General features: G+C 40.8%; 1 protein-coding gene across 1 annotated transcript in view; it reads right to left on the bottom strand.

Moving 5' to 3' along the window:
* LOC115366035 (hsp70-Hsp90 organizing protein 2-like) overlaps positions 1-12,820 on the bottom strand; it is a 43,755-nt gene that overhangs the window by 19,594 nt on the left and 11,341 nt on the right. Inside the window, exons 2-5 of the mRNA XM_030061241.1 lie at positions 5,051-5,133; positions 4,547-4,627; positions 2,263-2,322; positions 733-918 (exon numbers count right to left, since the gene is read on the bottom strand). Of these exons, the coding sequence (XP_029917101.1) occupies positions 733-918; positions 2,263-2,322; positions 4,547-4,627; positions 5,051-5,133 (410 nt within the window). The remainder of the gene's footprint in view (positions 1-732; positions 919-2,262; positions 2,323-4,546; positions 4,628-5,050; positions 5,134-12,820) is intronic.

The raw sequence follows: 12,820 nt of genomic DNA, 5'->3' as shown, positions 1-12,820 counted from the left end.
AAGGGTCACATCAGATTCAGCCGACGCTCATAACTTCAGAAACCCTGTCAAAGTGACCCTCATGTACACGACTTAGGTTCCACCAGCTCAAAAACACAAAAGCAGAGAGTTTTTTTAAAGACTTTTTCTTCATCGCTAACCTCAGATCTGTAATATTTTATATAGTTCTACAATATTTCTCTGTTACCGATCGGTGTTTGCAACAGCTGAGGCAGGATCCCCATTAATACTGTAAAACATCAATAAAAAGCAGAGTCAGTTACATCGAGACAGTCGTGAAGCATCAGGCTATTTAACCTCTTTTAAGCCCCACTCTCTGACAGATTACATCAGCCTCTGACACAGTGCTTTTCAGAAAAAAAAAAAACACTGTGTCAGAGGCTGAAATCATCTCCTCTTTTATATATAATCTCCTGTTTTGTCTAATAATAAAAAGAAGAATAACAGCGATGAAGCTGAGTTACAAAGTGGTGCACATCAACAGGATACAGGAAAATAAAGGAAACCATGAGAAAAAAGACAAAGATGCCAATTAGAGGCAACTTTTTAAGGGGTCAGTTGCAAATATAAATATAATGTCGTAATAAATGACTAAAACAAGAAGAAAGAAGAAGAAAATTACAAGGATCAGACTCGAGAATTCAAAGCAGCTTTATACATGTGGGCTTCCAGGAGTGATTTAAAATGATTTGTTTGTTAAGGATCAGATTAAATTGTGCATGTGCCTCCCACCTCCTCTGAGCTCCTGTGGGGGGGCCGCTGGTTGCTCTTGTTCCTCGTCGTCACCAGGGCGGGCGCTGAATCAGCAGCCTTTTTGTTCCTGGGACTGGCCGCCGTCCTCGCCGTCTCCTCTCTAACTTCCTCCTCACTGTCGCTGTCCATCCCTGCCCCGCCGCCCTCCTCCTCCTCCTCCTCCTCCTGGTGAGGGTCAAAATGCACGAGAGCACGAGGTCACATAACCTGGCTCGCGATCAGGAGGGCTTAATCTGACACAAGGGCAAAAAAGCTTTCTGCTATTTTTTTTTTTAAACCTCTTCTATTTTGTTTTTGCCCACACACACACGGCCACAATAATGAGGAGCGCATCTTTTGCCGGGATTGTGGGTACGACAGTGATATAATATGTTTGAGGTTCCACAACATGGTAACCACCACATGTGGCTTGTCTTAATGTTACAATTGGCCTCATAGTTTAATTGTCTCTTGCATTATCCAATGTATTACATAGTTCAGGGCAGCTTGGCTGCTAAGCAGAGGACAGACAAAGCAAAAGCCAGATGTATTTTCTCTATCTTGTTATTTAGGTCTGTTGCATTAGATACACGCCCAGTCAACATTCACACACTAGCATCACACATTCTAGAAACAAGGCATGGACAGTGGTTGGCCTGTCCATGTCCGGGTAACTGGCCAATTATTCTCGGTTGCGTTTAAGTCCAACCTATGTACAGGACAGGCCCAGCCCATGAACATAAATGTGCATCATTTCCTGATATCGGGGCTCTTTCTGACTGAGATCCTGCGGGAGCTCTGTCACACTGACACCAGCGCTGCCTTGTTTTATATGTGACCAAATAAATATTGCATCAGAAAATTGAAGACTGACTCTGGTCTGTTCTTGGGCTTTCAACAAAGGAATCGGGAGCTAACAATAAGAGGTTTTTTTTTTTTTTTTTTTTTTAACAAAGTGGCATACACACTTTATGTAAGACAAATATGTCAAAGCAAATAATACAGTAAAAATTCTCAATTTTCAGCTGAGTTATAAGCGCAACTGGAATGCATTTATGTTCAATCAGATTATTTGAAAAAAAAAATATTAGAATAGAATAGAATGCTGGAATAATCTAGGTTAAAGTAAATTGAAGGTGAGTTCTGGTTCCTCATGAACACGTCTACACACACACACACACGTTCCCATTCATCCACTCATCCACTCATTTTCTATTCCCTTTCTTCTACTTATTTGTACTTATTGTATATTGTTGTATATTGTACATAGGTTGTATATTGTATATAGGAATGTTATATATACTTTATATTTTATTTTTTTATCTATTTTATTCTATCTATTTTTTACTTGCACAGTGCTGGAGTTGTTGCAATCACATTTCACTGCTGCTGTACCCGTACATTCATGCATGTGACGAATAAAATCTTGAACTTGAACTTGAAAGGTTCAATACCTGTGGCACCTATATTACAAGAGCCAGGGAAAAAACGTTTTTTTTTTTTTTTTTTTTTGGAAAGACCTCGTCTCACCTGTTCTGGAGCATTCTCCATCCTCTCCTCTCGCTCCAGCTTCTTCCGCTCTTTCTGTCTCTGAAAGGAGAACATGGAGATGGTGGCTGTGGGATGGCGTGGACAGGTGTATGGAGACAGGTGTGGACACAAGGGGCGGACAGAGATATGGAGACGGGAGCAGCAACAAATGCAGAGAGGTGCGGAGAAAAAAATTTGGAGACAGGTATGTAGGTAACATTGGTGCAGTAACAGGCGCGATGAGTGGTGTGAGGAGTTGTGTAAACAGGTTTGGAGACACACAGTAACAGGCAGAGACGGATGTGGAAACAGGTGAGGTAGCAGGTGCAGGAACAGGTGTATATAGGTATGGAAACAGGTGTGGTAGCAGGTGTACACAGGTGTGGAATGTGGATGATTTATTTCAGTCAGCAGACTGCACAACAACCAATAATAATAACTGTGAGCTGCAAATTAGAGGCAGTCAACAGTGCTGCTGGTGATGCAGGTGTGTGAGTCTTGGAATGGACACAGGTGTATGGAGGCAGGTGTATGGAGACAGGTGCAGTAAGCGTAGAGAGGCATGGAGAAGAGGTTTGGACACAGGTATGTAGGTAACACTGATGCAGTAACACATGTAGTAAGCGCTATAAGCAGTTGTGCAAACAAATGAGTAACAGGTACAGATGAATGTGGAGACAGGTGAGTAAGTGAGTAAGTAAGTAAGAAAAGCTTCATTTATTTAACACTTTTTAAAACACACAGTTCCAAAGTGCTTCACACGTGTGGAAAGAGAAAAAACAATACATGGAAAAACCAATACATAAAAAAAAAAAAAAAAAAAAAATACACACAGATACATACAAGATACATACATAGGTGCAGTAACAGGTATAGATAGGTATGGAGACAGGTATGGAGACAGGTGAGGTTACAGGTGTGGAATGCAGCGGATTTATTGCAGTCAGCAGATTGCACAGCAACCAATAAAAACTGTGAGCTGCAAGGAGGAGCAAATAGTTTGTATATGCGTTTAAGATTCTTCACTTATTACATTTAGCTCTGACTACAAGCAGCAGCTAAATCCCCCCCCCCCAAAATGTAAATGTGAAATTAATAAGATATTTCTAAAAAGGCTCAGGATTCAGCCGAGTACCCTGATGACGCGACAGAAACTCGGTGCCTGGCTGACAAAAGTAAAACAGACCAGACATTCAGAGACACTCTGTCCAGTGCTAAGCTGACACATTTTAGAGGGTTTTTTTTTTTGTTTTTTTTTTTTTAACCCCGGACCGGCTCAACTTTTAGCCCTGGGCTGGTAATCCTGGGTTTCAAAAGGCACTCCCTGTACACCCTGAGGGGCCGACAGGACTTATTACAGTCTTGAGTCAGCGCACCATGACTTCAGCCTGAGGTGAGGTATCCTCGCTCTGGAGAGAGATAAGCCCTGACTGTCGTCTGCTAATGTCAGACGTCCAGAAATGCAACTTGTAAAAAGTAAAACTGCAAGCTTTGCAATTTGAAACAAAAAAAAAAGGCAAATTTGGACATACAGTGCCAGGTCCATAAATATTTGGACTGTGACACAATGTTCATTATTTTGCCTTTGCACGCCGCCACAGTGGATTTGAAATGGAGTGACTGAAGTGCTGACTCTCAGCTTTAATTTAAGAGGTTGGACAAAAATTTGGCCTTTTGGTGTTGCTGAGCTTACCAGTGCATTATTCTTCTTTTTCAGGATAAAATAAAAAATGTCATACCAAACTGTTGATTTGGCTGCTCCTACAGTTGTTGCTATCTGTCTGATAGATTTTTTTTTTTTTTTTTTTTTTTTGCTTTTTGAGCCTAATGATGGCCTCCTTCACCTGCACAGACACCTCTTTGGATCACATGTTCAGGTCCTGATAAACAGCGACCAAATGCAAACACTTAGACCTTTTATTTTCTTAATTTGTCTTGGAATAACAAGGGAAAAACTGGCTGTAATTCCTAAAAGGTTAATGCCATATTTTTATTCAACCCCTTAAATTAAAGCTGAAAGTCTGTACCTCAATCACATCTCGATTAGTCCATTTCAAATCCACTGTGGTGGTGCAGAAGGACAAAATTATGAATATTGTGCAACTGTGCAAATACTTACGGACCTAATTGTAGAGCAGTTTTTGTAAATGCAACACTTCTCAAAAGGTGGATGTTATTTTGATGTTACTTTGCATTTTGATATTCTACTCCCTTTGTGTATCTAATGCTTCCTAAGCACCGTTGTGTGTTCTGATGTCAGTCGGCGTTTACTGTCTCTACTCACTTTCCTTTTGGCTCGCCGTCTCTCTGCTCTCCGTCTTGTTCTCTCTTCATCACTGAAGCCTTCTTCTGCGCTGAGTATGTCCTGCTCAATGGTCACACACACACACACACACACACACACACACACACACACACACACACACATTATAACATTACAGTAAACACTGTATCTGGCATGCAGAGCTACAGCTGCTGAAATCAGATCTTTTACACTGATATTAAAATTTAATGTTCATCTGGCCGGCACGAAATGAGGTTCGATCCGAGGGTGAAATTCAATAATCCTCACAAGATTCAACGATGATCTATGCACGTCATTTCAACTGAGGATACAGTCATATGCAGTTACAATCTTTTTTTTGTTTGTTGGTTTTCAATAATCTATAGTTACATTTGTGTACTTTCACAGATATCTAGAGTCATGTTTCTATGCCTGAGAAGACAGAAACTATTGTTAATAGCTGTAATACAGTAATGCAGTAAGTGTTTATGTTTCTCTGTGTACCTGTGACATGCAGTTGTCTTTTTCTCCATGCATCTGGCCAGGAGCTCCACCTGGCACCTCCATTTCCTCCTCATCTGCTCCATCTAGACACAAACACACAAACAAACAAACACACAGACATGTTTACAGGCATTTTCCATATATACCGCAGTACATTTGCATTTTGTCATGATGCTATTTCAGCAATACTGGGTAGATATCTTTTTTTATCTGCCGACAGTCTCTTAAGTTTGAACGCATCGGGACTCCGGGGAAATGAACGTCTTTGTTCGTCTGAACTTTTCACAGGGCTGTAAACATTCACATATTAAGGTGTTTATCTGGCAGCTGCCGCAGGGATCAGACCTGTGACTTCCCGAACAATGTAACCAGAAAGAGAAATAGCACACAATTTGGTTTCCATCCGAGTGGAGCTGAGGAAGAAAACACCATCAGGCAGCAGGTGGAAGACGAACATCTCTACAGGAAGCCGAGGAGGGAAGAGGGGAAAGCTTGAAATTTAATCTATAGATTTGTGTCCATGGACGCGAACTGTCCATTGTCCAATTGTCCATTTTTTTCAGCATGACTTTAAAAGTAATGTACTTCAATTGGAGCTATGGTTTGTGCCTGACCCATGTATACATGAAAGCCCCAAACACCACATGAGGAAGACGGTGTGGTGGTGGATCGGTCAACCAACACGACTTTCACTCAGGCAACCCGGGTTTGAATCTGAGCTGAGACCTGTGCTCATTTTCATAATGTGACTGAGCCCATGTCCAGTTTTGTGGCCTAAACCACTTCCTTAACCAAGTGAGGTTTGTTTTTTTTAATAGTTTTTGAGCATTTCTGCTTTATTAGACAGTCACAGCGGAGAGACACAGGAGAGACAGGGTAGAGAGAGGGGATGACACGCAGCAAAGGGTCTGAGGCAGATTCAAACCCAGGCCGATGCAGCACAGCTTTAGTATTATGTGATTTTTCATGCCTCAACCTAATTTTCCCCCCACCTGGATCTATAGTTTTGTTGACTAAAGCTACCAGAATTTACCTCCTTCCGGAAGTTAAAAAAAATGGACAACATGTGCCGATGGAGACGAATCTGTAGATGAAATTTCATGACTATAGCGCTAATTCCCATGAGACAGGGTTGTGCGATTTCAAGCTGTTCATCTTGCAGAGTTGCGGCAGCAGCAGGACCAGCGGTGCAGCCACGGCTTCCCCTTTTCCCTGTAACTTCCGCCAGCCGAGAGAAATAGGGCCAACTTATATTTCTGCATCAAAGTGCCGCCATAGCTACACAGCAGGTGTCTGTGGTTCCTGCAGAACCTGCTGCCCTAGTTTCAATGCACGTCTCCAAAAATGTAACTAGGTATAGGGTGACAAAGGGTGATAGGGTGTTTTTTTTGTTTTGTTTTTTTGTTGTTTTTTTAAAATACAAAAATACGAAATGCTACAGAGGAACTGAGGTGGTACCATCTTAACGATCTACTTTCCATTTAAAAATTCTAATAGCACACAGATGATTTCATACATGTGTATTTGCCTCGCTGCTACCATCTCCCTGAGGGTAAAAGTTCAGTGGGAACCCACCGACACAGAGCTAAAATTGCCTCCACCACCTTTGACAGCTGTGGTGAAGCAACGGCAAGACTTCAGCGCAGGACCGTGAATCAGCTACTATAATCCGGAGTTGTGTCCTGGGTGTGCCCTCAGGCCTCCTCCCAGTCAAACAGCACATCTGGAACACCTCCAAAGGGAGACAACGAGACATCCTCATCAGATCCCTGAGCCACCTCAGCTGACTTCTCTGAGTCAGAGGAGCAGCAGCAGCTCGGAGATCCTGCTGAATCACTGAGTGTTTCATCCCGTCGTGAAAGACGAGGCCTGCGACCCGCCGGAGAATCCTCATTCTTCATTCTTGCAACTGCGCCTCCCACTCATCCTTTTGGTCACTACCCCAAAACTCATGGCTCACAGGTTCGATTTGGCATGAAACCTTCATGGTCTGAAGCAGTGCCTGAATTAGTGCAGCTGCTGCACCTCTGCACCCCTCAAGCTCACAGTCCCACTCATCCTCGCTTAAGAACAAGAACCCTGAGATATTTGAGCACCCCCTTACGAAACAAAAATATACTGCAGTATATTGGAAAATATCATGTGCTCTATTAGGTAATACATTTCCAAATATGGGAAGTAGTCTTTATATTTTCCATTATATTGAAATATATGCGTAGACCATACATGTCAATATATTTATACATATAAAAAATATATTGCAATCAAGACCAAAAATGGCACTATACTTTTACATGTAATAGTTTGTCTTTATATGTTCAAATATACTGCAATAAATATATATATATATATATATGTGTGTGTGTGTGTGTGTGTGTGTGTGTGTGTGTGTGTGTGTGTGTATATATATATATATATCACAACATATATAAATATACAGTATATTGGGATTTTTTTTTTTACATTGCATATTTTCCAATAAACAACCATGACATATGCATGGACCATGCATGGCATATATCTGTACATATATTTCCAATACATGTTCCCATATAATTGGAAAGTCATAGATCATGTATGTTTGAATATATGTACCCAGTATTCATCACATATAAATCTAAATACATTATGGAGGATATTTATAAATGAAATGTATGAAATATATGAAATATATTATGGGATATATATATATATATATACCCATATATTAATATGCAATATATTGCAATATCTGAAATGCGTAATTACTTATTATTCCATATATTCAAATACATTACAATATATTGATGCAATATATAAATATATTGCATGATATATGTTTCACCAGTATATAATTCCATGTATTGCTAAGATATTTTCAAATATAAAATATATTTCCATATATTGAAATTCCATATATTAAATGTAATATATTCTAATATATCACCATATATTTCATTTAATATATTGATAAATATATTTTCTTTCCATAAGGGCGGAAAGGAGGAAACCAACAATTCCCTTTTTTCTAGGGTAAAAATCAAAAGTAGGTTAAGACTGTTGGATGTTCCCTCTCTTACTTTCATTGGACTCAAATCAGACTGTCTGCTGACTCCTCATTCCCTCTCCACTGTTGTTTCCCCCTATCCAGTGTCTTGCACTTTTCAAACTACTGAGGCAGGTGGAGGAGGAGGGATTGAAAGTGGGGCTACCAGTAACAGGGTCTCTAAACTGAGAAGTTTTCAACGGGAATCAAAGAGGCCTCGAGGGTCTCGGAGGGAGGCGGTGGTGCGGGGTTCTCCCTCCCTTCCCTCCCCTCATACCACACAAGAGGTCACCAAGTCAAAAATATCAGAGCGCCTCCAGGACAAAAATAGCGCTCAGGTACCCGGAAGCATTCCAGAAATACACCAGAGAGAAATATGTCTCCCTCCCTCTCCGTCGGTCCCTCTCTCCCTGCTTAATTAATTTTAAAAATTCCATTGAACCATGTCAGTGCTGCTGAGATCAAGAATCCCTTTTTCTTTTTTTTCTTTTTCTTTTTTTTTTTTTTCAAAAGAGACCTGACCCAAAAAGCAGCATCAAGGCAAACATAGATCTTGCAGACCTACAACATATAAACTATTCATCGAGGAGCATATAGCAAAGCACAAAGTCAACACTCGGAGCAGCCGGTCTTTGGGGATCCTGCGGCCGGCCGAAAGATGTAAAGCCGGTTCATATTTCTGCATCAAAATGCCGCCACAGCCACACAGTATGTGACTGTTGTTCCTGCAAAAACTGATTAAACTTCAAGAGTGCAGATCTTCACCAGGCGTATCTCGGCTTTTCTGATCTAAAGGGTATCTGGGCTACCCTATGTGCTGACCATAACTCAGGAGAGACTCAGCAGCTTGTTGTTCTGCCAAATGCTTTTCAAAATGACAAATGAAATGACTGTATGAGTCAAATATAATACAGTAGAACAGCTTGCCAGCCTTTTGCGACTCTTTGCCAGGAAGTCACGCGATTTGTCATGAAACCGGTTTCAGCACAAGAGAGCACAAGTTAAATGAATTGCTGAGAAGGACAGGTGTAGAAAGAGAGAGAGAGAGAGAGAGAGAGAGAGGCGGGGGGGAGAGAGAGAGAGATAAAAAGAAAGAGGAAGAGAAAGATAAATAATTCAGGATGACAGGCCCAGTAGTTTCTGAGAAAATTCACATACAGACACACACACATACATGAAAAAAATTAAAAATTATCACCAAGGTCTCTGTCTCCCTCTCTCTCTCTCTCTCCCTCACACACACACACACACACACACACACACACACACACAAAAGACCCACAAAGATTAGGCAAACAGTCCCTGAAATATGAAACAGCAACAACTGTTTTACTCCTCATTTTTTACAGTGGCGACGTCAGGCTGTGTAACCTATATGAACTGCCGCTCCCACATTTTTTACAGTGCTGTGTTTCTCGTGTTCGGTTTGATTGTCAGCAGCGGTTACCCTGGATTTCCTTTCACCCACAAGCGGAGCAGAAACAGCCACAACAAGATTAATAACGAGCGAGCGGGACAGTGAATGAGCTACGAAAGACACGCAGCGACTCAGGAGTAATGAGCAGAGGGGGATAAGGGATAGAGAGATAGAGCTGCATGGTAGAGCGAGGTAGACAGTGAATTACAGTGAGGGATCACTGTAGAGAGAGAGAGAGAGAGAGAGGTAGACAGTAAATGGAGAGAAAACAAAAGGTTTTGACTTACAGCAACCACAAGAGGTTCGCCATGGTACCAGCAGGAATGTGCACAAAAAATTTTAGGCTGATAGACCCAGACGTTACGGAGAACAGTAGCAGACACACACACACACACACATACACACACACACACACACACACACAAAGCATAAAATTCATTCAATTCAGATTTTTCATCATCACTACAAATTTGGCAAGAAAGCTCTTTCAGGTCAAAATGATTTGGGATTTTTTCTTCTCTCTTACCACACTGACCTATTGCGTTCGAGAGAACAGTCCACACAAACACACACACACACACACACACACAGACACACACACACACACACACACACACTACACATACACAAGGTTTTGGTCTTTTTAGGCAAAAGGTGTGAAGGAAAAATCACCACCATGACATCGAAGCCGAAAGACTGAAATAATTTGACATTTTCTGGGCAAAATTAATCTCTCAAGAGGCTGTTGAGCAAGGTTTTCACCGACCAGACACAAAAAAATGTACTTTTAACCGGCCAAATCTATGCATATTGAAATCAGTTTACTCTGAAAAGATGGAAATAATTTGTTACGTGCCAAGGCGGCTCATAGATTTGACAAACTCACGGGCCTCTGCTAAAATGCAGTGAATTTACCTGCATGTGGCTGGTGGTGATTTTTCACTCTGCCTGTCACTTTGCTGAAGCTAGAGATTTATCTTCAGCTATACTGGAGTTTATTTTAATATTTCAAACTCGTGAGTGAGCACAACGGCAGTCTTTCCTTGAACTGGGCTGAGGAGGTGAATCACGATGAAAGCTGCATTCCCCTGTAACCTGATCTACTTCAGTTATGAAGAGGAGATTGAGAGGAGAGGGAAAAAAGCCGGGGAAAGAAAGTAAGACGTATAAGCCTTTAGACAGCCGAGACGTGGCTCACACACACACACAAAAAAAAAAAAAAAGGAATGAAACTCAGTCTGATGAAGAGGCTGCTCAGCTTTCCTGCGCCTGTTGTTTTCAAAAGAGGAGAAAAGTGGAGAGAAAATCCCGCTCTCTTCCATCTTTCCGCCATCCCAGCTGTGCTCTTCCCTTGTGTGTCCTTCACCAGAGAGCAGGGAGTCCGGTCAGCCTGATAGGATATCTGTGCACACACACACACACAGACACACACCTGGGAAAACATTTACCCCAGTCGAGTAAATCGTGCAGCACAGTCCAGTGAACTGTGGCTGTGGTATCGGCAGGTTGTTGACAGGTTTCATGATGGGGGCTAATGCTTGTGGACAAAGCAGAATACAAAATGCAAATTAGCCCGAGGGATTTAAATAACAGCCCATCTCACCAAGGTCAACTTCTGCTCGTTATCACCTGCCTTCTCTTTCTCGTGCTCAAGTTAGTTTGTCATCTTTCTTTCCCTTTCTAGCTCTCCTCCTCTCCTGGCAGGGCGGCCCGGCGATGTCGATGAAGCTGATTTTGAAGACACGGCGGTGGCAGGAAAGAGCACGCGCTCACAGATCAGAGGGGAGATCTATTTTCAGAAGGCCGAATGCAAATGAGCACGCAGCTTTTGTTATCCCAGCAACAGAGGCCACACACATCAGAATGCAAATTCCCCCAAACTATCTCGAATATCAAACAAGCGCTGATCATCATCATCACGGGACGTCCCCTGCAAACCTGCATGCAAAACACACACAGTCCGACGTGAAGCCACCAGAACGGAGCGTCTCCGGCCCTCAGCGCTTTTTCTCCGCTAACTCTTAGAATCCCAGTTCAAGACAGAATTTCACTTTATTTATTTTTAGTTTAAATTTTTGGGGACGTTTTAGGGTAACTTTCTTACAAACACACACACACACGCATGCACACCAACAAAAACACACACACACACACACACAGACTCAGTATCTGTATAAACTCATAAATGCAAGTGTGCATATGTATCTATGTATTTATCTATATATCTACCACTCTCTGTCTCTGCATAATTTTTTTTTTAGTTATTTTTGTCTTGGTCTTTAGTTATTTTTGTCTTTCATGTAATTTGCTTAAGTATGGAATATTTAATAATTGTAGTTTTTTTTTTTTTTTTTTTTTGCCAATTTTCAAGTAAATGCTTACATTTTTCTTTTGCAGCTTCACTGATCCAGCATCCCTCATCTCATGTTTAAATATATCATTTTAGTAATTATGAAATGTAGTTTTTCTTGTCCTCTATTTTTTTTTTATGAATTTGTGATGTGATATGTGTGTGATAATATTCTGGTAATTTTCTTTTTTTTTTTTTTTTTTTCTAATGTTCTGGTCACCTTTTCAACGAGTTTAAATGAACAGAATTTATGACTTGTCATCACTGCAATCCTCCAAAATCAGATGCATATAGACATTCAACACAAACACTCAAGTCTTATGTATCAAAGGACAGCAAATTAATAATGACTCTTTAAAAGCGACACTTCATGTGCCATGCTGACTCAGTAAACATGTTAAACAACAACTCAAATCGCATCTTTTTAATATACCTGGGGACCATCTGTTCTAATTAAACAACTTATATGATTTATTAGCTTTTAATGACATATGATTTTTTTTGGTGTGTGTTTATGTCGTGTTTGGTTTGAAGATAGTGTTTTGTCTGTGTTGTGTACACGTACTGCATGTTTTTTTGTTTTTTTTTACTTTTTTTTATTGCGTTTCTTTTGTAAATGAGTGTGTAGTTTTTCTCTGTTCTTGCTGAGCACAGTTTTATATTTGTGTTTTGTTTTTATTTAACTGTCAAGCACTTTGAGCTGCATTGTGTGCATGAAAGGTGCTATATAAACAAACTCCATTCATTCATTCATTCATTCATTCATGGTATGGATGTGATATTGTTTAAATAAATGAAGTGTTGGGCCTCCATTTCATTTCAGATCTCCAAACAAAGCAGCTTCCACGATTCATAATGGAAGTTGGACCATTTGATTAATGACAGTGATTTATGAAAATTCATCACCACACTTAAAAATGAGTGCGGGTTACGCTGCAATTTTGGTAAATCAGAAGCAGCCCTTAATTGACCACCGTG

This window comes from Myripristis murdjan, chromosome 1, assembly GCF_902150065.1.
Source record: "Myripristis murdjan chromosome 1, fMyrMur1.1, whole genome shotgun sequence".
NCBI classification, from domain to species: domain Eukaryota; kingdom Metazoa; phylum Chordata; class Actinopteri; order Holocentriformes; family Holocentridae; genus Myripristis; species Myripristis murdjan.
This window is presented reverse-complemented; position numbering and strand designations above follow the sequence as displayed.